The 26,014-nt window shown below is 36.1% G+C and overlaps 2 protein-coding genes across 7 annotated transcripts in view; both read left to right on the forward strand.

The window, feature by feature from the left end:
* Nucleotides 1-1,198: 1,198 nt before the first annotated feature.
* On the forward strand, nt 1,199-19,644 carry LOC113115387 (cyclin-dependent kinase-like 1). 2 transcript variants are annotated; one of them, XM_026282914.1, is made up of 10 exons: nt 1,199-1,766; nt 3,638-3,832; nt 3,939-4,057; nt 5,139-5,211; nt 6,605-6,695; nt 7,220-7,420; nt 8,127-8,209; nt 8,300-8,356; nt 11,416-11,568; nt 17,788-19,644. In XM_026282914.1, exons 2-10 carry the CDS (start codon nt 3,665-3,667, stop codon nt 17,887-17,889), a joined length of 1,047 nt encoding a protein of 348 aa, XP_026138699.1. In that variant the 5' UTR covers nt 1,199-1,766; nt 3,638-3,664; the 3' UTR covers nt 17,890-19,644. The 2 variants fall into 2 exon arrangements, with proteins under 2 accessions (XP_026138699.1, XP_026138698.1); XM_026282913.1 differs by having other exon boundaries at nt 1,207-1,766; nt 3,936-4,057.
* Nucleotides 19,645-22,002: 2,358 nt separating this feature from the next.
* LOC113115389 (NACHT, LRR and PYD domains-containing protein 12-like) overlaps nt 22,003-26,014 on the forward strand; it is a 43,583-nt gene continuing 39,571 nt past the window's right edge. For 2 of the 5 annotated variants that reach the window (XM_026282916.1, XM_026282918.1), the window contains exon 1: nt 22,006-22,165. The gene's annotated coding sequence lies outside the window, so the exon portion shown is untranslated. Of the gene's footprint in view, nt 22,166-26,014 lie in introns of all 5 variants that reach the window. The other 3 variants (XM_026282915.1, XM_026282917.1, XM_026282920.1) reach the window with 2 other exon arrangements.

Consider the following 26,014-nt stretch of genomic DNA (forward strand, 5'->3'; position numbering starts at 1 on the left):
GACCCTTGTTGGGCTCAAAGAGCATCAACATGACCCACTCACTAATCCCCCCCACTCTATAACCCACTTGAGAACCCAGGTCACAACCCTCCATGAAGCGGGTGAACAAGGTATGCGGTCAGCTCTAGGCTTGACTCAGGGAAGAGGACGCCTCCTGCCTTGCATAGTCCCGTGGGCTGCGCCATTTAAACAACTAGGCAATTTTCATGATTGGGCATGGGACACAAGCTCAGGTTTGATCACCCTGTTGCTGGCCACCTTTGATGAGGGTGTTTAGTATTGAAAGGCCGAAACACCCCATGATTCAAAGGCATACTACTGATGATGTGTCCCAAATTTACATCTTTCCCATATCTGAGGTACAGCTCCCACGCCACTCTTAACATCAAGGCAAACCTCATGTGCATACCATCCATTGGCACAATGGACAGTTTAACATCACGTCCCGTGTTTTTTGATTCTATATATATATATATATATATATATATATAGTTGTTTCTTGAAATACTACAAATATAACCGCAAAATATGATTTTAAATAAAGGTCTCTGAGACTTCTCTCTTTTCAGTCATTTGTGTATATAGCCTATAATAAATAAACAACATACACCCAGTAAGTGCCACTCTCGTATATAAATGAATATAAATGTGTTTGTGTGCATTTATTTCACACAAACAATGATACATGCATGCGTAAACATTCAGCTGGAAAATAACGTTTAGCAAAATTATCTTATTTCTTTGTTTATATTTGATCAATATTTTAAATCAAATAATATACAATACTGACCTTTATACTTATTTAAAAAAGTATTAAACATAATCATAAGTGTATATAATTATTTATTTGTCTTGTTGCCGCCGGCAGCCTCCTCCAATTTCCGGGTATTAGCGACAGCTGCCATCCGGTTTTATTGGCAGCCACTTCCTGCTGCCAGTGACAGCCACTTCCTGCTGACAGCTGCCAATTTTTCGCTGAACCCCCTCTCAAAAACAAGGTAATTGCGACTTTTTATCTCACAATTCTTACTTTTTTTCCTCAGAATTGCAAGTTCATATCGAGTTCTAAAGTCAGAAAAGCATTATATAAACTCGAATAAAAATGAAAAAGATTAAAAAAAACTATTGCCTTGTTTTATTTTTTATTCAGTGGCAGAAACGGTCTTCCATAGACCAAAGCAAGCTTTCGTACATGACATTTTCCGTGAACTAGCACCCCCTAGCGTCCCACTAAAACTTAAACTCTCGTTGGGTTAAAGTACAATAAAGAGGAGACAAGAAATAATTGTAATGAAACATTATATATAATAGAGCCCCAGTGCCCAGGCAGCGCACACAGATATGAGCCTCACAGAAGTGGAAGGGCAGTGTCCCATTGCTCAGCGATCACTTACACCAGCTAGAGATCAGATCCTGACCCAGCCTGACGAAGATCCGCTCAGCTGCTGCCAGTTCTTCTCCTTTATTTCTTCACGGCGTCTGCGCGTAACTACGCTCCTAAAAGGACTCGCTGGAGTGAATAAATCGACGAATATCCAGTGTGACGTCTCCACATGCCGCTCTACCGGAATGACGGCTTATGGTTACTAGGATGCAGCTTTCTGGAAGACGATGCCTCAGAAAAGTGCAGGCACTGAACTGAAAGAACTGCGTGTTTGGAGCTCATGAAGAATATTTGAACAGTGAAATAATGATCACAGCCACAGAGGAAGTACTGTTATTCTGTAACATACACGTTTTGGAACTGTAATTGAGTCTTTCTTCAGGTAAGATGACCAGGCACCTTAATGTGCTTCTAATTCACATTCACATTTTAGCTTTTGCATTAGACCTCTTCTTCTTCTTCTTCTTCTTGGTATCATGGTAAGTCTTTTAGATGATAAACAGTTCGCGAACAGTTTTATTAAATAACTCATCATTCTCATAAATATTTAATTAGCTATTCTTTAAATAGACATACCTTAAAAAATCTTTGAAGAAATCCTCGATGCTACTGGAGGACAACTATGACAGTGTGAATGAGTTAAACATTAATACATTTGCAGCATCGCTTGTAGTAGTAGGCTTAATAATCACAAACATGTGCTTTATTATGTTATTTTAAGCTTTGAAAGTATATAGGCCTTTTTTATAATTGCATTAGTTGAACAGTATGTTTTGTCAGTTACCTGACATAACTGACTTTTTTATGAAGACAACTGAGTAAATATAGGCAAGTTAACAAAAATAAATGAATAAATAAATAAACATTATTAATGCCAACTTATATGAATGCTCCTCTCTAATTTAGCTTTAGTTTCCAGGAATTTTGGTGAAAATGGTAACACCGTATTTTGATATTTTGTGCAACTCCATGTTAACTAGCAGTCATTAGTGTATCAGTGGACTGTCAGCTTAATATCTTATAACACTTTATTTTCATTTCACCCGGAGATATTCTACGGACTAACTTTCCAAGTCAAGTCACCTTTATTTATATAGCGCTTTTAACAATATAGATTGTAACAAAGCCACTGAACAGCATTAAATAGGAAAATAGTGTGTCAATAAAACAAAAAAGGCAGTTCATCATTGATTTTAATGATGTCATCATCCAGCTCAGTTCAGTTTAAATAGTGTCTGTGCAAGTCAACAAAATCGCTGGAAATTAAGTGCGTGTCGAATTATTCTACTAACCCTAACCTAACCTAACAGTCTACTAATACTCTTATGGGAGTTAGAGGCAAAAGTCAACAGAATTTCATTAAAGCTGTGGTAGATAACGTTTGACGCTCTAGCGGTTAATAAACAGAACTGCTTGCGTCTTGCGGAAGAACATCGTAGCCGGAACTACTTCTCTCTGTTTATGTCTATGAAGAGTCACAAAGGTACTGGGTTACTCCGCTGAAGCAATCTAAAATAGTCCGAATATAAACACTTATTATAGGTGTACCCTAGTGATTCAGGACAAGCTAAAAACATGGTTTGGAAAATGGATTCATGGTGCACTCACTTATTATATACATTTTTCTACATTTTGAACACAAACAAAGTTACGGACCGCAGCTCTGATTGGTTGTTTTTTACCGGGAGCGGATGACTTTCTGCAAATGGCAATAGGACACTGGGAGGAGCCAGAGGAGCTTGATTTATTCACAGATTATCTGTCTCATATTCTTCTGTCAGGACATAATGACAGGTTTAACAAATATGTAAAAAAATATATATTTACAAAAGTTATCTACTGCAGCTTTAAAGTGCCATCAAAATAAAGTGTCACTGTGAAAATAAATCGACACCATTCAGTGACACTCTAGAGAATTTTGTGCTTCCGAGTTTGTGGCAATAGTTTGGAGAGGCTCAGTTTTTTAGTTTCAGCATGGCATTGTGCTCAGACTGAGGTTCATATTGAAATAGTCTGACAGCAGCATCTGACCGACTGATGCTCTGAATGAGAGTAAATCATCCCAACGCTATTGTAGCAAACTCTGTTAATGGCTGTGGATTTTGAAATGAATAGCATGTGTGGAAGTGGTGTTCGGGTGTCTATACTTTTGACCATATACTGTAGTGTTTCTTCTTAAACTTGAACTCATGTTTTGACCTTTTAGTTGTTCCACACCATACAGCATGACTGTGTGTGCTTGTCCGTTTGCAGTATGTAACTCTTCATGCTCTCTGGGAGATGGATAAGTATGAGAAACTGGCTAAGATCGGCGAGGGCTCGTATGGAGTGGTGTTCAAATGCAGACACAAGGACACCGGTCAGATAGTGGCCATTAAAAAATTTGTTGAGTCTGAGGATGACCCGGTTATCAAGAAGATCGCACTGAGAGAAATCCGCATGCTGAAGGTAGATGCTAGATATATGGAGATGGTATGCTTACTGTACTTACTGTAAATCCCTCAGACATTTACACGCTTATACATGAACATTTCCATTTGTATCCATGCAGCAGCTGAAGCATGTGAATCTGGTGAACTTGCTTGAGGTCTTCAGGAGAAAGAGACGTCTTCATCTGGTCTTTGAGTTCTGTGAGCAAACTGTTCTAAATGAGCTGGACAAACATCCCAGAGGGTCAGTCACATTTCCTTTTTATATATTTGTTTTGAATATAAAGAATATCAAGAATGGTGCTTGACTCACAAATACAGCCCCTAGCAATATCCACAGTAGAAAATTATTTTATTATTTTTGTAAAAAAACGCTAAAAAGATTAATAATTAATTAAAATGACAGGAAACATAGAAGAAATTCAGTAGTTTTTTTTTTTTTTAATTCGTTTTGTTTTAAGATATTTCAAAATTTTATTGACTCCCCCTTTTTTCATTTTCCTATTCAACTGTATATATTAAGTATTTAATACTATTCTAGCATTTATGCAAAATTTAATTAAAATATAAATATTCTAAAGCTCCTTTTTTGTAGTGTCTATTCAGCGTTTTATTTATTTTTTATTTTAAAATATCTTTCTGGGGGCAATATCTCAACCAAAACTTATGTGAAATTAATTTGTGATTCATTAGATTAATCGACAGATCATGTAATTAGAATAAAAAGTAAGTTTAAAAATGTTTTATAACTATATGACGTTTATACTGTTGTCTCAAAAATGAATGTAAATGAAAACTGACCCTATTTATTTGCATTCCTAGTCTTCTTAAAAATATTTGCCTCTGTAATCTTCCATTCAAATGCAATAACTTGTCTCTCCCTAGAAACAGCTTTGTTTTCAGCTGACTTCATCCATCGCTCTTTCTTTTCAACCCTTCCTCTCCTACGACCTGCACTGCTCTTCGATGGATTTCTTGATTCTTGAATGATATTTCATGCTGACTTCTATAGACTGTATCTAGCCGTTGTTTATCCAAGCTCCTAAACTGGTCAGACCACAAAGGCTGTGGCTGACCAGCATTCTCTCTCTTTCCCAGAAGGCCTTTCAGTTGTAACCTTAGCTGCTTCTCAAAACAAAGGAAACAAAGGAACTGGTTGCCAGTGACTACAGGCCATGGTTACTGCAGATATATGGGAGCTGCACTGATATTTAGAGAACTGTTGCTAGATCCTGCCAGCTATGCCAAAAATGTTAGATCAGTCTAATCTGTAGCTAGCAGAATATATGAGGTGTGATATGAACGTTGTCATTTTGTCTCTTTAGGGTTCCTGAGGCACAACTCAAGAGTATTGTGTGGCAAACTCTACAGGCCGTCAACTTCTGTCACAAACACAATGTCAGTATGTCCAACATCTCTTTTTTTGTCTACCAGTGTTTGTCACTTCTGAATGCTACAGACAACTGTGAAAAGTCACACTATTGAAAAAACTCATTTTTGGAATGAGAAGAAGACAACTAACAATAAAAAATGATGTCTTGGAATAAGTTGTTTATTTCATGACATACATCAGGCTCTCAGTTCACAGTAGTGGTGAGGATTTGTTGTGTATTTTTATTAGTAATGAAGGAGTCACTAAGTCAGTGACTGTTTACATGTGACCTCACAATGTGAATATTGGTAGCAATACGTTAGAAATATTTTGATTAAAATGATGCAATTAAGCTCTTAATCTCAGTAACCATAATTGTAATAAAATGTGGTGTATGCGAATTCCAATAAACAGATATATAAACATTTTAATTGCATATATTCCACCAAGTGCACTAAAAACAAAAATGCTTCAAAAATGAACTTCATTAAAATTTCAGAAATTTCCTTCCACTTGAATCACTGGAATCTGTAAAATACTCACTGCCACCAATCTCTGCTCCGCATCTTCTTTCAGAGAACATGATCATGGAAGCATAAGTCAAATTTTGATATTCAATGATACTGATATTCATTTGATCCACATTGCCATACATTTTGATATTTATTATGGCATAGAATAACCATTCAATAGATCCATAGAAATGTGTTTTGCATTTGACGTACTGAAAGCGTGGCCAGTAATGTACTGTATGTCAGTTCATCATTAGTGCTGAACACTGGGGTTTGCGGACAGTGGCAGTAAAAATAACCACAAAACGTGAGATGAAGGCAGTGGGAATTGGAAAAATGCAAGGTCTAGAGAATTTTTTTTTTTTTTTTTTACGTCAAACTTCTTTTAACTTGAGCATTACGTCATTAGAACGATATGTCATGGGCAAGATGGTGCAAACATATGGTCAAACACATCCATCAGGTGCATGTTTATGTAGAAAAACTATGGAAAATAGCGAAATGGAATGGAAAAATGCATTCTGTGCTAATGGCCCTTTACATTTGATGAAGAGCTTACACGGTATGGATATGTGCAATATAGTGCAATCCAAACGACCTACAACTGCCTTCTTAGCATGGTCAGTTGTGCCATTTCTGTGCATTTACAAGTCCTCTCCTGTTGCCTCATGGGAAACTGAAGTGTCCATTGAATGCACTCTTCAGAATCTCAGTGAAGTAGTAGGTTATCTGGGTATTATTTGTCTTATAATTTTATGAATACTGCAAATTTGGACTCTTATTGAGCTGTTTTGGTGCTACATTCTTGCTAGATCATTATATTACCTGTGCTCAGGTGATTTCTTTAGAAAGATGTCTTTCCCTGCCTTATTATTATAGTATCTCTGTCTTTATGTGTGTCTACCAGTGTATCCACCGGGACGTCAAACCAGAGAACATTCTTCTGACCAAGACCGGTGTGATCAAACTATGTGATTTTGGCTTTGCTCGCATCCTCAGTAAGTGTCACTCACTCTCTAGCCATTTATGTGCATTTAGCATCTTCACTTCATTTATGACTTATTTATACTTCCTACCTATATCAGCTGTCATGTGTCCTGAGCTCACTTTCAGGGCAGCGTGAAGCCTCACAGGTGCAATCAGCCAGTCAGGATCTGCTTACATGCATCATCCTTGGGTTTCAGCGTATTGTTACTATAGGCTAACACAAGGTCTATCCATCAGCATGTTGTAATCCTTTATGGATGATGCACATGTAATTCTGAATCTATGTGTGCGTAGCCACTTATACATGTTTTGGGCACACATTTGTATCCAGAAATGATCTCTTGTAAAACCTCCTTTTCAGGATGCCCTCATTTGTAAAAACGGCATAAATTAAACAAAGCTGTATAAATTCTGTTAGGGTTAATAAGTGTGTTATATCGTATTTATAAGTAGCTGCATGTAAAAACAAACAAGTATATGGAAGGTCCTCATTTAGATAAGTGTAAAAATGTGTGTGTGTGTGTGCTTGAAACAGCTGGTCCAGGTGATGATTATACCGATTATGTGGCAACACGATGGTACCGGGCCCCAGAGCTCTTGGTTGGAGATACTCAGTACGGTCCCCCAGTGGATGTCTGGGCCCTCGGTTGTGTCTTTGCCGAGCTGCTTTCTGGAAATCCTCTTTGGCCGGGACGTTCTGACGTGGATCAGCTGCACCTCATACGAAAAACACTGGGTACTCAAAGTAAAAGAAAGGAAGAAGTTTGAATGTTGAAGGTTGTATACAAAAGATTCCAAACGTCTGGGACCACTTAAAATGTGGAGTTTAAAATCCAACTGAATCCTAGAATCCTAACTTAAAAAGGAAATAGTGAAAGCAAAGATATTTTGAAACATTTTATAATCAGGAACGGTCCTGTTTACACATGTTATCATCTAATTGGTGGAAGCCCATTTCTGGCAAAGAATATAAATAGATGAATAAAAAAGGCAATTGCAACTTTTATATGGGGGGTGGGGGGTATTTTCAACTTTATTTCTTGGAATTTGACATCATAATCCAATTGTGACTTTATATTTGAAAAAACAAAATATCAGAATAGCAAGTTTGTATTGCAAATTTCTTATAAAAAAAGTTAGAACTGTGAGAAAAGTCAGGATTGTGAGATAAAAAATCATAATTACTATTCAGTGGCTGAAACAAGCTTCCATAGTCAACAGTTGCAGTCACTACAATTTGTTTCTGCCATTTGACCGTGATAATGTTATAGTAAAATATTATCATAATTGAATTAAATGGCAGATAATTATTATCCACTGAACTTTCACCACTTCCAGAGCATATTTAATTTCACTTGTATGACAAAAGTTGGGTCTAAACCTAAAAAAAAAAAAAAAAAAAAAAACACTGACTCTTGACCTCTGAACTTTGACCCTGATAGGTGACTTGATCCCACGGCATCAGCAGGTGTTCCACTCCAATGTCTTCTTTAGTGGAGTCAGCATCCCTGAGCCTGATACCATGGTAGCACGAATTCTCACCAAAACACACACCTACTTGAAAAAACAAACACATCAGTGTGGAATGTTACTAAATTTGGTTTTATTGTTGTAGGAGCCGCTAGAGAAGAGGTTCCATGGTGCTTCTCCTCATGCTATTACTGTGATGAAGGTGAGATGTCAATACAGGGCTATTACAGGGCTGCTGATTGCCAAATCAGGCCCTAAGCAGAACTGCATTGTTGTGGCCCTCCCTATTATGAAGAAAAAAAAACACCCCCAATATATGGGTCAAAATAGAACTTTAATAAAATATAAAAGTAAATAAATTGCAATTAAATTTTATTATTTATAAATTGCAATTGTAGCTATAGACAGTTACCTATGACTATGATTTTATTAATACAGTTTGATTTTATTTTGTCAAGCATTCAAAAATCAGACAAAAGAAAATACTTTTAATACATGGTTAATATTTGTAAGGGTTGTAATGTCCACATGTTTTTGTTGTTATTGGAAAAAGGTGGCAAAAAATTAAAGTGGATATCGAAATTAAATGTTTGATCAATATTAAACAAGGATTTGATTGTCCTGTAAGTGTAACAACAGCAATTATCAGGCATTTGGCACCCTTTGCAGGCATTTGTAATAACTTAATGTACATACATTTTTTTTTTTTTACAGTGTTATTTAATGAAACCATATGATTATTATTAATTAACCAATCATTATTTCCTCATTGTTTTTATGTAAGGCATTTAAAGTCCAATTCAGAGAGATGTATCGGTGATGGTGAAATTTTTACCGACATTAAAACACATTATTAATGTCAGCAGCCCAAAAAGTTTCATAGGGTTATGAATGTAAGTTACCTGAAAGCAATGCACGGGCGTCATCTGGGCTTTTTTTTTTTTTTCTCTAAGCCAGATTGATGATGTTCATATTTACTTTTAATTTGTGGACAGTTAATTTGAAATAGAACAAATGTTTCCTCAGAATTTCCTGTTGTCCATGAATATACTAAGATTTGCGAAGTTTTGACATTGCATTTACAACGAGAAGAAATGATGGGCCACATGCACAAAAAAATATTTGCTGATATCTTTTGAAAAAAAAAAAAAAAACGTTGGTGAATACCCAAGTGCAAATCAGACAAATTACCTAAAATAACTTAAAATGGTGGAAACTTTCGAATCAGGTTAATTCATGAAAATGTGTGATGCCATACAAACTAATTATCTTTAAATGCTTGGATATATTACATTTCTGTTTGCCAGCATCGTGTAGATCACTTTGTGTGGTGGGTTAGGTTAGGAAAAAAATAAATAAATATATAAATACAATCGTCCTAAACCTTCCCCCTGGCTATGGTTCCTGAAATATGATATATAAATAACTTTATCATAGCAGCATGTAGTGGCATGAATGTCTGTGGGTGGGTCTAAGTTTGTTGGCTCTAGTAGAGGTTTATAGTAACAAAGTACAGGTTGACTTGAAAATCTTTACCCAAAGGGAAACTTTACACAAGGACTGGTGTTTTCGGTCTCCAGTTAAATATATGTCTGATCAAAGCTTGAGTAAGTACAGCTGGACTCTCCTTTATAAGTTGAAAACTGAAAACCTGGAGCATGTGAATAGCTCAAATCATAACTACAGCAGGACAGTTCAACACTGCAAGTGCTAGTTCACCCAAAAATCTAAATTCTGTCATCAGTTACTCCACCTCATGTCATTCCAAACCCTTAAGACCTTCGTTCATCTTCGGAACACAAATGAAAATATTTTTGTTGATATCTCTGACCCTCTCATTGACAGTAAGTGTCCTATCATGATCAGGGCACAGAAACGTTGCAAGAACATCAGTAAAAGAGCCCATGTAACATTCAGGTGTAATTCTATGAAGCTACGAGAATAGTTTTTGAGCGCAAAGCAAACTAAAATAAAGTCTCAGGTTACGAGACACTGTGTCCCCTAGAGGGCGCTTTTGGGGAATGAATCATGAGTCTAAACACAACATTACTTGACACTGGCAAGCGGCAGCATATGACGTCATGACCGGTGTGCCGGAGAGTTTATAAGGGCAGCTGTAAAAAGCTTCATCCACATCTTGTCTGACGGAGATGTGCAGGAATCCCTGAAGCATGGCAAAGGGATGCAGCATATATGTCTCCTAGAGGGCGCTTTTGGTAAACTTAATGCCCATGCTACCATGCTAATAGAATGAGTGCCTAAATGACAAACTAGTGCTGTTTTAATTTTAGTCTAGTCTTTGCGTTAAGCTGTAATTTTAGTTTGTATTAGTTTTAGTAACGTTCATACTCTTTTCTTAAAACTGATGACATTTAGTCAATGAAAATTGTATTTTAGTCTCTTTTTAGTAATGCCATTCAATTGATAGTACATTACATTATAGTACAAGTACCTATAGTATAGACAAAACCAACATTTTCTTTTAGCCAAACCCGTTTCAAACTTATTATATTATTGTTACCTTATAGACTCAAGAATACATCCATTCCAGACACGGTAGACTCTCTGATTTGAATTTCCAACATGTATTTGACCAACCAAACATGTTAGAAGTACACACACATACATTTAAATAAATAAAAAAAAAATAATAAAATGAAATAAATAACAAATCTGCTAATTTTTCTTCCAAAGACTAACCCCGGCATTGGTCCCTTTGTCTGTGTCAAGGCAGATTTATACTCGTACGCGTCGAGCAAGTTCACCTCGTTGAGCGCGAAAAATTGTGCACATGAACTTGTTTTGCGTGGCGGAGTGCATGGCATTTTTTGTAACTTTCCGCATTGCTCCGCATCCGAGCATGGACGAGTTCAGGCCGATTCTAGCCGAACATGCATGTCTGAGCTCTCAGATCAAAAATATCTTAATTGGAATTTGAAATTTAATAGAAGATGAATGAAGGTCTCACAGGTCTGGAATGACATGAGGGTGAGTAATTAATGACAGAATTTTTGAGTGAACTATCCTTTTAAACAAAATTGATATAACAAGCAATAACAAAATAGATAAAAATAAATAAAATAGCTGCTTCTTGTCAAAAGCCATTGTTCTATACAAACAAACAAACAAAATAACTAAATTCTTCCTAGCAGAAAATATGAATGTAAACAATGTATTGTTTTTATTTGTAGGCTAGTTGTGTATTAATAGAGGTGGACAGTAAAGGAATGTATGTGTATGTTTGTGTTTGTGTCTCTATAGTCCTGCCTAGTAATGGATCCATCTGGCAGGTTGTCATGTGAAGAGCTTTTAGAGCTGCCATACTTTCAGGAGGATGGGGGAACGGGATGGGGCAGAGAAACTGATCGTCTCCCAAGAAGATATGAGAAAGGCACGAGACGCAGAGCTCCTGCGGTATGAACCTACACTTAAAAGTTTTGGTTATAGCAAGAAATGGATTCTGTGACTCGAGTTTAAGATACTCACTTAAGTCACACAAATTGACTTGTATTCCAAAATAGGTTTAGAAGATTTATTTCCTTAAAAATTACAAAAATATAGTTTAAATAAAGTTTACCATGGCACCAAATTTTCTTTGAGAATGTTTGGTCTTCTCCTACAACATTTCAAAATGATCTCAATAAAGTGGTTTAATATTCTAAGGTTTATAAAGATGATCAGGCAAATACAGCACACTAATAAATGGAACTTGTATTTTGACACATTAAGGGACAGATTTAATTATAGCTTGCACCAGCACGTACCATCTTTCATAATTTAAAAAAGACTGTCAGGACTACTACTAAAGACATGCAGTGAAAACGCATGTCCCTTTCAGAAGCAAAATTTAGGTGAAAGTAAAAAAAAAAAAAAAGTACAACAAGCAAAGGCTTGCAATAGTGACTTTATGGGATCTCTGGTTGCAGTGTAAAGGTGAGAAAGGATCTAAACAACAATATAGATATTTACTCACAAAAACTACAACCAACCACAAACTACACAATGAGAAGTGAACAGTGAACTGAAGAAAACAAAGGTCTTAAATGCACATAGAAACATAATTAATTAATTAGACACAGGTGTAAAACATGAAGGCAAATCATGGCAACTAAAGAACGGGTACAAAGAACACATTAACTTACATAGGAAAGAGTGCAAAAGAAACTCAGTCCAAATCGAAACAGAGCTCAAACACAGATGACCCATTATAGTTTCTGTCCTCCTCCGGGGTGACAATGGAGGTCGGGAGGGCCGAGGCAGAGCAGGGGCGAAGAGGAGATGGGGGCTTGGCAAGCGAGGGTGAAACAAGTGGGACTGAAGACCAAGATGGAAGAAGAAGTCCAAATGGAACCAGTGGGATGGAGTGACGAAGTGCAGCCAGAAGACCGGAAGACCACAGTGGAGGCAGAGGACTGACCAAGGCAGAGCCGGAGAGATGAGGAAGTCCAGTGCATTCCAAGAACTGATGGACCCCAGTGAAGCTGAGGGAGCACCGGGCCAAGGAAGAGCTGAAGGGTTGGAATGCCGAGGTGGAGTCCAGGACTCGGAGGCCTGAGGTGGAGCAAGAAGATTCTCTTTCCAGGCAGAGCTGGAGTTCGGAAGGTACGAGGCAAATTCCCATAGGGGGGTGCTGTTAGAGGATGAGCTGAGGATTTGAAGGAAAACAGCAGAGATGGGGTTTGAGAGAGAATTCTGCTGCTATTGTGGCAGGCTCAGACTCATCATTTGTGGTGGGCTTAGGCATCGCTGGGCTGGTGGCAGTAGTTGGAGTGCTAATTTCTTCCTCAATCTTGCACATACGCAGCAATGTAGGTAGTCGTTCATCAAAACAGTGCAGAACACTAATGAACACAAAAAAACGCTAAATACATAATGTGAACAGACCAGTGAACTGAACAAAACACAGGGCTTAAATACACAGCGAAGCACTAAAGGAGTTAACTAGACACAACTGCAACTAAAGGGCAAATCAAAAAAACATAGCAACTAATGAATAGGGATGAATGACATTAACTAAAGTCTGGGAGATACTAGAGCATTTTAAAAATGTAATTATTTTTAACTGATTTTTAAAACTGGTGGAGACCACAGTCTTAAGGACAGTTTCTATTGACATTTAACATTATAATCCTCTGAACGCACACAATACATTATTTTGCCTGACCGTGAGACCATACATCTGCAGACTGTAATATCATTTTCAAAATGAAACAAAATCAAATGAAGTATGATCAACATTGTCAGCTGGTTCTCCTGGCATGAGTTTTGTTTTATGGAAAGAAAAACAAAGGAGAAAAAAAAATATATAATTTATATTCTTTCTCAGTACTTCACTTTTGTGGCATCTGGTTGGTGAGCTTGCTCACTTTCATTGGCTTTCGCGGGTACCACGTCAGAGGCAGCCCAACCAAGAGTTATAAATATCAAACATGTTTTATATTTATGATTTGAGATCTGGGACGCTTCAACTCAATTGGGAGCATTTAAAAAATTGTAATGACACTACACAGTTGAGGATTTTTTGAATCAGGCCACACTCCCCTGATTGCTCAATTTGGGCTCAAAGTTGGGCTTAAAATCTTTTAGGGCCTGTTTACACCTGAACATTTCATGCATTTTCTCTGATCGGATATCCATCAAATTTGTTAATGTTTTCATTTACACTTGGCCACATAAATTTGTTGTCGCAAAAATGATCGAAAATTTGATTTACAATTCCCGCACTAAATTTTTATTTAATAGAGTTCACGTCAACACAAAAATCGAATTATCTTAATTATCAGCTTAAATTAAGGTCAAAGACCACAGTAGGACAGCACGAGGTGATCAGCACTAGAAAGATACGTTTGTCTTACTTATTTGACAATCTGCGTCTTACATTGTTTCATTTGTGGTAGTTTGTGTGTCGACTTCCTGAAGAGATGCTGCAGCCAGTGTTTATGTGGTTTCAACAACCAGATGAATTTGCACAGCCCAGACCACCTCCTGAAGTAGTTTCAGCCATTGGATTTATATCCAACTCGAATGCATTGCGGGGTGCTTTTACATTTGCTCTTTTCACGATCAGATAGCTATCCAGTCAGACAAAATGCATATAGTGACCAGGTGTAAACAGCCCCTGCCTAAAAAGAAAACCACACAAAAGCTTCGCAGTCAAACTCAAAAGCCCATAATATGCATGACATTGGGAAACATTTATTGATGTTACATGTCACTTCACCAGTTAAAAGTGCATATTAAGATTGTAGAACTGCAGCATAGAAACTGAATTTAAAATTGGGTTTCTAACCTTATTATCATGGGTGCACATAAGTGGTCTGCAGGACCAAAATAAAAAATGATTGACAGCTGTTGCACAATTACCATTGTTTAGATTGACAAACTGTAATTCTGCTACAATTTCTACTGAAACTAAAAGCATAAATCCTGGCTATCCTCTGCCGTTGTCAAAGCAGAATCGGTGTGTTCCAAAGGGGATATATCACCCTCCGAAGGGTACTTCGGAGTGAAAACAATCATGGCCGCCATATTAAAGGGTCGTTCAAAACCGAAGTGTTCAAAACTGGCCACTTCAAAGGGCCATTCGGAATTAAGGATTTCAAAAGGTACAACTGATGGACACTTAGGGCCCCCATGATCCTTTGCACTGATTCTTTCCATGATGATGGTGACTTTGTGTGGGCACGGGATGATGACCCAGATGAACACTTTGAACACTTAAAGGGATAGTTCACCCAAATAGCTCCCCGTGGGGACCCGGGGTAGAATAGGTCCCTAGCACCCCCTTGCTGTTCGTAAAAGGCGACAAATGGGGCAACTTGTTAGCCGTGAGTTGCGACTCGTGTCTGTGGAGGAAGAAGTCCTGGCATTTGAGGAATGAGATTAGCTGTGGCTTTTACAGGACCAACACAATGCTTTGGTTCCAACTTCATAGAGACGAGCAGTTGGAGGGACCCGATCCAATCAAGCGGCTAGTCATGACGTGCCCTTGGTAGATATTGGCAATTAAATCAGCTATATGTTTTTCTTCCCTGAAGGCGGTGGCAAAGGTTTAATCAAGCAATTTGAACATTAGTTCTTTTTGCAAGAGTATATCATCCTTGTATTCCTGATGCATATCTGCTGGAGTTCCGCGGCTCTGTGCATCCCCTGGTTGGGCTCCGAGGCGGGTGGGAAGCAAAGATGATGGAACAAGATAAAAAAGAATATGGCTAACAAACAATCCTCAAAAAGGCAAATATTGGAACAAAATTCGGATGATGACATAAACACTGGATGTGAATTGATAAAAAAAAAAGAGCGAACTAAAAGAGTGAACTATGCAGATGCTCGGAAAGAGGTTGAAAAGCTTCCTATTTTTCAGTTTGAGAAATCCTTTGCTGCAGTGGTTTTACCGACCAAGCAAGAGGCTGAGTGCCAAACTGATCTGACCTGGTTAACAAGAGAAAAACCACAATTAATCAGTAAAACCTCATCTTCAATCAAAAAGAAAACACAAAGCACCCAAACTTCTAGTCAAACACGAACTGAAACAATTGAAGACCAAAGTGTAATAGTGGAGATTCCCGTGACCTCAAAAGGAAAGAAGTCACAGCACAGCACAAGAGCTCAACAACAAAAGTTTAGCCAGGAGAATAGATTACAGAAAGCTGACTCCCTTAAGGATGCAAATATGGCGGAACCCACAATTTCCCGCAGTCGGAGCTTCTCTTCTAAAAGTAGGAGTAAAGGCCAAGTACTGGTTTTACCAACATAATTAATACCAGTATTATTCAGTGGAACTGTCGTGGAGCAAAGGCAAATTTTGCAGAACTTCAACGAGTAGTTATGATTCTCAACCCTTTTGCTTTTTGCCTCCAAGAAACTCATTTGTCACCTGACAGTCCTTTGTCTTTGAAAAAGTTTGTTAGCTCTAATGCATATGGTCCAAACATACATCGAGCTTCTGGTGGCTCAACTATATTAGTTCAATTTTAAATCAAGACATGATCAAGTTGTCTTTACTAGGTGTAGACTGGGGCATTCAAGACTTACCCATGGGTTTTTATTAATAGGCGAAGTTCCTCCTTTATGTCTTTCATGTAAAGTTCCTTTGACTATCAAGCATATTTTGTTGAATTGTAATTTTTATGATGATGCTAGAAAACGCTTTTATTCAGAAACATGGAATGGAATAGCATGGAATATTTGAAAATGTACCACCTAAATGTATTTTAGATTTTCTATCTTATGTTAAGTTGAAATGTTTTATGTAATGTAAATCTTATGGATGATACTGAACCTGTCTGCCATGTAAATAGCCATGATGCTAACATGGCGTAAAAAACTTAATAAAAAAACAAACAAATCACCCAAATAGCAAAATTATGTCGTTAATTACTCACCCTCATGTTGTTTCAAACCTGTAAGACCTGTTTATCTTCAGAACACAGTTTAAGATATTTTAGATTTAGTCCGAGAGCTCTCAGTCCCTCCATTGAAGCTGTGTGTACGGTCTACTGTCCATGTCCAGAAAGGTAAGAAAAACATAATCGAAAATACATTTTGGTCCAAAAATAGCAAAAAACTACGACTTTATTCAACATTGTCTTCTCTTCCATGTCTGTTGTGAGAGAGAGTTCAAAACAAATAAGTTTGTGATATCTGGTTTGCGAACGAATCATTCGATGTAACCAGATCTTTTTGAACCAGTTCCCCAAATCGAACTGAATCGTTTTAAACGGGTCACATCTCTAATATGCATTAATCCACAAATGACTTAAGATGTTAACTTTTTTAATGTGACACTCCCTCTGAGTTCAAACAAACCAATATCCCGGAGTAATTCATGTACTCAAACAGTACACTGACTGAACTGCTGTGAAGAGAGAACTGAAGATGAACACCGAGCCGAGCTTCAACAAATTCTAACTGACCCTCTGATGTCACATGGACTACTTTTATGATGTTTTTCTTACCTTTCTGGACATGGACAGTAGACCGTACACACAGCTTCAATGGAGGGACTGAGAGCTCTCAGACTAAATCTAAAATATCTTAAACTGTGTTCCGAAGATAAAAGGAGGTCTTACATGTTTGCAACGACATGAGGGTGAGTCATTAATGACATCATTTTGCTATTTGGGTGAACTATCCCTTTAAAAGCTCTCACTCTGGAGGGTAGACCCTTGAAGGGATTAGGGAGTAACATTTCATTCACTGATGCACTTCACTCGGCAGCGTGCCAAAAAAAAAAAAAAAATGATTTGCTTATTTTAAAGTTAAAAAATATGAAAATGAAATAAAAAAAATAAATGATCAGCATCCCATTTTTAAATTTACTATAAAGTAATTGTATTTTTATTTAATACTATCTTTTTAGTTTGAGATCTAATAGTACTATCACAATTTCTTATTTTATAAAAAAAAAAATGAACTAATCTATCTAACTAATTATTACTATTATTAACTATTTTATAGTTATATTTAATGGGTCACACTGTGTGCAGTGTGAGGACCAGACCAAACCTCCAGGTGCTCTTATGAGAACCAGGCTGAAAAACGTTTGTTCACTCCTGATTATTAAACATGTTGCTCACTTCACATTAGTTGGTTATTAATTGGTAATTAATTGAGATAAATTTTGTTTTCCAGCCTCAATACTTTCCTCAGCTGACCAATAGTAACATCTCACCAGCACCTGAAATGAAGAATAAAAACAGACACAAACATGACAATCATCTACCCAACATCTGACCTTGGGACTGGTGCAAATGTGTTTGGTAGGGCAAACATGTTTTCTGTTGATGCTTTTATTGCAAGCAAACAACAGACGATAGCAGAAATGTTTTTAGATAGAAGTACTGACACTGTAATATTATTAATATTACCGAAACATAGCTATTTTAACAATTAAAGGGTTAGTTCACCCAAAATTTAAACTCATCCCCGAGGCGTCCTAGGTGTACATGATATTCTTCTTTCATATGAATCCAGTCGGAGTTTTATATATATATATATATATATATATATATATATATAGATTTTTTTTTTTTTTAATATATATATCTTTCAAGCTGTTTCATGTCACTCAATGGGAGTTTCATTCCTTCAGTCCAAAAGACATGAAATAAAAAGCTCCCTTCCACAAAATAAGTATTTCACACGGCTCCGGGGGCTGAACAAAGGCCTCCTGTAGCAAATCGATGCATTTTTCTAAGAAAAATATCCATATTAAAAACTTAATAATCACTTGAATCTAGCTTGCACTCACTTTTGTAAATGGAAGCAGATCCAGGGTAATTACGTATGAGGTCAGTGTTGCGTGTGCACTGCTCAGAAGTGACGCACGCATAGATGCAGCGGAGAGATCAAAACTAAACAATGGTCACTAAGTACAAAACAAGGATTTGTAAAGAAGAATGTCGGAGGATTTAAATATAAGCCAAGAGGAGAGTGGTTTTCCTTTGTTAAAGTAAGGAAACTTTTCTTCGTTTGATCTTTTAGATAAACGTTTGTTTTCAGGAGACTCACCGGCACAATGCTTACCTTCATATGTCATGCTCCTGAAACTGCTTCTGTGTACAACTGTTGGCGGAAGCTACATTAAATGATTATTAAGTGATTATTATGTTTTGAATATGATATATATATTTCTAATTTTTTTTAACTAATTGAGTCACTACAGGAGGCCTTTAATTACCTCCTGGAGACATGTGAGATACTTTTTTTATGGAAAGGCTCTTTTTATTTCACTTCTTTTGGACTGAAGGAATGCAACAGCCGCCGAGTGCCATGAAACAGCTTGAAAGATAAAAGACAATTTTTAATATAACTCCGACTGGATTCGTCTGAAAGAAGAAAGTCATATACACCTAGGATGCCTCAGGGGTGAGTAAAAAGCAGCCTAATTTTTGGGTGAACTAACCTTTTCCTGTTTTCGAACTATTAAAAAGTTTATAGATAGTCATTGAATCTGATATTCTGCATACAGTAGCCGGAATTTTTTTTTTAACTCTGAAATCACACAAAGGCTATATATTATATACACATTTATAAATTTAATACAGCAAAAAGTTCTAAGTGTATTAGAAATTAGTGATAAAAACACATACTTTATTTCTGTTGAGCAAAGTGGTATGTTTTTAGTATGTTTGACAGGTGTTTAAAGGCCACTAAACAAAATCTTAGAAAAGAGCTACCATTTTTTGTTTGCAGATTTAATTTGATTATGTTATCTAAAGCAATAAAATTTAGATGTTAAGTGTGATTTGAGTGTCAAAATGTCTAAAAATTTATTTTTGTGGCCACTGTATGCAGGCAAGTGATGGAAGGTAAAATTGACCATGCATTGGACAGAAAGAGTTACGATAAACTTGACAGTATGAATAATTGTCAGTGTGCTTTAATGTACTGTAAGATAGTATCAGTTCTGTGTGCCATTAAGAAAATATTATATCTGCACTGTTTTAGTGTTATGGATAAATAAATAAAAATGTGTTTGTTTGTTTGTTTTCTTGTCAATTTCCTGTTGATTTTCCATCTAGAAAATGAACATTTCCTAATCAGACTGTAAAACACTCCTAATGCTTTTTGTTGTTGTCAATCATTTGTACATCCCATCAAATTTTCATGTAAATTTCTCTGTTATGCTTAAACTTTTATAGACATTAGCAGGTAATATGGCAGGCCTTCATATTCAAGTAAAAAAAAATTCAACTTAAAATAAATATGACTTAGGATACATTCAATTTGGGTTAAATTGTGGCAGCATTTGTCTGAAATCAAACATTCAGTCTAGTAAGATTTCCCTTCATAAATTATTAATACGTTAAAGTGATTCATTTGAGCTACATGTTTGTTTTTTATCATACACAATTTTGGTATCAGAACAAGTTCCGAACCACTTACAAAGGTAACAGAGAAACTTTATGGACTATTCTTAGATGCTTAGCTTACAGTAATATACAATTCAATTAAAGTTAAAATATTAACAGAAGCAAATAATTAAGACATAAAAAGATATGACAGAAGAAAACAAGGCTGTTTCAGCTCTTTCAGTGGGTCAGATATGCAAACAGGTTTCCAGTCATTGATATTCTGGATGAGGCAGTGATCTGTAGCCCTCCTGACACTTGGCTTGACTGATCGTCTCCAGCTCTTTTATCAGATTACAGGCTTGAGTGACATATGCTCCACTGTGTACTGGCACTGCGCTGACCTAAACTCGTCAGAGACATCCCTACAACTTCATTAGAACTATTGCATCATTACTTTTAAGTTCTTGTTTTATTTCGTTTCTTGTTGTTTGTCTTTGGCAGACATACAAAAGTTAGAAAGAGTCCTCTCCTCTGGAGCCTTTACACAATCTTTTATGTTACACCTGGGAATCAAAACAGGCATAGGAATAAGGAATATTTCACCCCAAAAAAAAAAAAATTCATTAATTACCCACTTTTTTGCTAAAATTCAAAACAATATCCCACAGATTAAAACTCTGTTATGTGATTTAGATCTTAGGAAAGAAGAATTGGACTTTATTGTTATCAGGATACATTTAAACACCTTTAAAAATCTCCTGGGACAGATGGACTTTCTGCTTTTTTTATGGGTTGAGGAATGTATTTTTTAATGCCCTGAAGGAATGTATTGAAAAGAAAAAAAAGGTTAGAAAGTATGAAAAAAGGTGTAATTACACTGAATCCTAAAATGGTAAAGATTATATAATTCAAGGCCTTTCACTTTACTTTACACAATCAGGCTTTTTGGAAGGAAGGTCAATAACAATATTAGATTTATAATATTAGATTTTAGACTTACTTGATTATAGAGGTGGTTCAGGGAAGTGGGTTTCTTCTTCTTTCTCTTCTTCTTATTTTTTTTAGATTTGCATAAAGCATTTGATGTTGCTGAACATCTTTATTTTGAAAACTTTGAAGTATTTTTTCAGTAATTTTTACTGAAATGTTACATAATGGTATCAGTAGCTCTGTAGCTCCAGCTCTGTGTTTTTGCATGCATTGTTTTTTTTATTTTTCGTTCTCTCTCTCTCTCTGCTCCTCCTCAGGCCAAATCACCTCCACCTGAAGCTCATTTGTGGGAGCATGCATGAGATCCAAGAGTATATTGGATCTGTATAGAGTTGGCTGAAATTAAATTTTTTGTTCATTCTTTGTTACCCCCACTCCTGACCCCTAGACAAATGATAACATGATAATGATAATGTAACGGTGGTCATATTGCCCACTGCTGCACCTGTCCCGTATTCCACTATGAGAAATATAACTATGGGATAAAATCACATATTTAGAATGTAGTATCTGTCGGTTCTACATTAATTTGGAGGTTCAGTGGGAAATTATTACAATATAAATATATTAATATGCAGTTAATAATAATATGCAAAATTAACAACAGAATAATGTGTTGTTGTTGTTTTAATCGATTTACAGACAGCACTAATGTTAACCATTAATAGATGTTGGTGTTGGTAATGTTAGATCATTTTACTGCTGAATATGCATTTGAATTAAATTTTTAATTATACAATTTTGTAAATTCCCTAGAAAGAGATCGGGATGGCCCCCACCCGATGTAAACAATTAAGATGGTAAAATATATTTAGGCATGTCATGTAATTAATAATAACAATTAATAATAATTGTTTAAATTATTATTACAATTGGTACTTTTGTGCATGTCTTAAAAAGTCTTAAATTTGAGCCTAAAAATCCCCAGATACCCTGATCATTTCTGAATCATGTGGACAGACATCAAACACTGTCTGAGTTTGTTTTCTTTGTCCAGCTTCATTGGTTGCTCTTGCTGGAGTCTGTGGATTATCTGACTGCTGTAAGTGAGAGATGTTAAACCCATGAGGACGCCCTTCGCCACCAGAGGGAGTTTGTATTAGTGGAGTTACAATAAAAAAGCACACACCTTAAGAAGGTAGAAACGAAAGTAAAAGGACGAAAGTAAACGACGCAGTTTAACCCTCTTAACTTTGAGTGTTTCAACTGTCGCATATTTTGAGGTAAGTTCAGAGCTTGTTCTTTGTGTGACCATGTTGAGATATTAAAATGAGCTGCTGCTGTTTAGGTTTATGCTCTTCTTAAGATAGGATTCAAAACATAAATATTTTTTTCAACAGTACAAACTAACAAAAATGGTGGAAACGTTAAAGATTATATTACTTTTGGTATCACGCGAATACACGATCTTTGTTTAATCATTTAAAAAACAAAACGGTTGTGAACATGTATGAGAAATATTCTTAGGCTATATAAATTTATATACAAACATTTCTAGATCAAAATCGGCTTGGAAGGATATTTTGACTCAGAGATGCATTATTGTACTATGATGATCACATTAAAAGCATAGTAATGAAGCAGTGATTGTTAAACAGACACAGTGTCTCAATAATAAGTGGTGTATGTAACTGTACTCTACACAGCAAAATCCCCAGTGTTAATTTAAAGCTGTAGTAGGGAACTTTTGACGCTCTAGTGGTTAATAAACAAAACTGCTTGCGTCTTGCGGAAGGACATTGTAGCCGGAACTACTTCTCTCTGTTTATGTCTATGAAGAATCACAAAGGTACTGGGTTACTCCGCCACGGTATCCCCGAAGCAATCTAAAATAGTCCGAGTATAAACACTTATTATAGGTGCACCCTAGTGATTCAGGACAAGCCAAAAAAACGGTTTGGAAAATGGATTCATGGTGTATTCACTTATTATATACATTTTTCTACATTTTGAACACAAACAAAGTTATGGACCGCAGCTCTGATTGGTTGTTTTTTACCGGGAGCGATGGAGTTTCTGCAAATGGCAATAGGACACTGGGAGGAGCCAGAGGAGCTTGATTTATTCACAGATTATCTGTTTCATATTCTACTGTCAGGACATAATGACAGGTTTAACAAATATGTAAAAATATTTTTTTTTTACAAAAGTTCCCTACAGCACCTTTAACACTCTGAGTGTGGAAAGTTTGAAAGTTAAAGAGTTAATTGAGTTATGTTTGGCCATTATTGAAGACACCTAATGTTAACAAGGAGAATCACCAACCGAGAAAATCACAATTTGTGTATCACCATTATAGTGGTCAGTGTTTGCTTTAGTTGGGACAAATTTGTGTGTTAAGCCAGAAAGAGCAAAAATCATTGGTTGGTGATTATTATGTTTTAATGTAACCATTGTTTGATTTTAATCACTGAACTGATTTACAGTTTCTTCTCTTCTTATTGATCATTATCAATTTTAACAGCTTTGATTCCGCAACAAAAAAGTCTGTATTTTCTGCACATTTTGAGGGCATCTCTTGAGATTCAGTTTTTTTTTTTTTTATTATTATTAAAGAGTTTTAGTTTTAGGCACACACAGATTACAAGAATCAGCATATGGATCTCAACAACGGTGACAAACAGCATATTCAGATAAACAGATCTACTCTGAACATCAACTAGATACAAAAAATTCACATAAAAACAGGAAAAATAAAATATAGTTAGAAAAAAAGTTAAAAAGACAGTTCAGCTCATAATTTATTCATTCATGATGGGACCCATGGATGAGTTGTTATTGGCTACAACATGCTTTTTTACCGTTGTTGTGATGCTCACATTGATTCTTGATGTCTGTGTGTCTAAACTAAAGAATTATTTCTTTGTGTAGAACTAACTTTTAAAAATATGTCATATTATGGCAAAAATGCTGTATCACTTTTTATATCCATCTAATTTATGTACATGGTAAAGAAACCTGAACTCGGGTCACTCCAAGATAATTTGTCCAAACCACGATCAAATTCATAAGATTACATTGGCTCTGTCTGTATGTTATAACTCAGTTATCACAGCCACACCTAATCTAAAGTTATTAACTGAAGGGTCAAGACCCCAACTTAAGAAAACAGTGACAATTATATTGGTGACACACAAACTGTGATTTTCTCGGTTGGTGATTCTGCTTATTAACATCAGGTGTCTTCAATAATGGTCAATCAAGTTGAAGTTGCACACAATAACTGTAAAAAATCGTGCCGTTAAATAACAGTAATTTACTGGCAGCAGGGGTGCCAGTAGAGTACTGTTAATTTACAGCTCTCAACCATTAATTTATCACTCTTATTTTTTTTTTTACAGTATTTTACCGTAAATTCTACCATGGAAATTAACTCCACTCCCACTGCTTCAAACAGTTCGAGTTTAAAAACTAGCATTCCTACGATGTTAGTACTATGAACTTATTTCATTTGATTTCACTGAGAAGGAATATTTCTTAATATAAAGATGCAAACACTTAATGTGCAGTAATAAAGTAGCTAAATACATGACTTTAAAGTTAATTTAACTAGGGCCGGGACTCGATTAAAAAAATTAATCTAATTAATTAGAGGCTTTGTAATTAATTAATCGAAATTAATCGCATTTTAATCCCATATAAATATTTGACCTAATAACAGTATTTTTTTTCACATGGATGTATAGTATACCATTGAATAATGACTGAATACATAAGCTTAAGCAACAAAATATTGTTTATTTTTGTTCAACCAAGTCTAGCAGACCAGTGCGATTTTTGCCATTAAGTGTAGCAATAGCATATTTAGAAACAATTTAGAAATAGTACATTTCAGAAATTCAGGAAGCTTATAGGTGCTGGAACCTTCTGTAAAGTGTTTTTTTTTAAGTAAAACACAATACTGTCAATTACATTCAGAACATTGGAAACACTGACTATTAGAAAACATCTCTCTGTTGCTTTAGAGGCCATAACATACTAAGTCCAACTCTCAATAACCTTGGCCAAAACAATAAAGAGTTCAACATAAACTGTTGCACCAACAAAATAATACATAGTTCAACATAAAGTGTAAAGTCCACGCTAGCTGCTACATGTTTTGAGTTGAGGTGATACTTGAGGCTCGATGTGCACTGCGGTCGGTGATGTGCGAACGCTAGTTGGTGCTCCAGTATAATCGGTCCCGCCGAAACTCATCCAGTGAGAAACGTTCCGCGGTGCAAAAAATACGTTATTAAAAATGCGGGAATTTTTTTTCTGTAATTAATTAATCTTAGTTAACGCGTTATTTTTTGTGTAATTAATTAATCTCAATTAACACGTTAAAGTCCCGGCCCTAAATTTAACTAAAATATTTGTGGACATCCATAGAAAAAAAAATATGCAAAGTCATACACTGATAATGAGAGTAAATACTGAACTCGACTGTATTAATGTGTGTTTGCACAAGAGAGATCTGTTAGTTTAATGTAGTTTTGTTGTTCACCATTGTGCTGGAGAGTAGAGCTTGTGCTTCAGTCAATGATGAGCCACAAATTCTGATCTTCTGCTGCTTTATATAAAGGCAGTAAATGTGGAGTTGCTGATACAGTGGTGATCTCTGTGTTAAGTACTTCAGCACATACATGTGTGCTATAGCTGACAATGAGCTGCAGTGATTTGAGTAAAAGTCATGTATTTAGCTACTTTATTACTGCACATTAAGTGTTTGCATCTTTATATTAAGAACTATTCCTTCTCAGTGAAATCAAATGAAATAAGTTCATAGTACTAACATCGTAGGAATGCTAGTTTTTAAACTCGAACTGTTTGAAGCAGTGGGAGTGGAGTTAATTTCCATGGTAGAATTTACGGTAAAATACTGTAAAAAAAAATAAGAGTGGTAAATTAATGGTTGAGAGCTGTAAATTAACAGTACTCTACTGGCACCCCTGCTGCCAGTAAATTACTGTTATTTAACGGCACAATTTTTTACAGTGTACACTGTTAAAAATCGCTGTAAAAAAACGGCCAAATTTCGACAGTAAAATACTGTTTTTCATTTAAACAGTGCATTCTGGGTAATATTCATC

The sequence above is a fragment of the Carassius auratus genome, chromosome 15 (assembly GCF_003368295.1).
Source record: "Carassius auratus strain Wakin chromosome 15, ASM336829v1, whole genome shotgun sequence".
Taxonomy (NCBI): Eukaryota; Metazoa; Chordata; class Actinopteri; order Cypriniformes; family Cyprinidae; genus Carassius; species Carassius auratus.

What these genes read in the sequence shown, in the direction of transcription:
- LOC113115387 (XM_026282913.1), top strand. Translation starts at nt 3,665, where the DNA reads ATGGATAAGTATGAGAAACTGGCTAAGATCGGCGAGGGCTCGTATGGA. An exon ending in ACTTCTGTCACAAACACAAT is followed by an intron (nt 5,212 to 6,604) that starts GTCAGTATGTCC and finishes TGTGTCTACCAG; the next exon opens with TGTATCCACCGGGACGTCAA. An exon ending in TGGCTTTGCTCGCATCCTCA is followed by an intron (nt 6,696 to 7,219) that starts GTAAGTGTCACT and finishes TGCTTGAAACAG; the next exon opens with CTGGTCCAGGTGATGATTAT.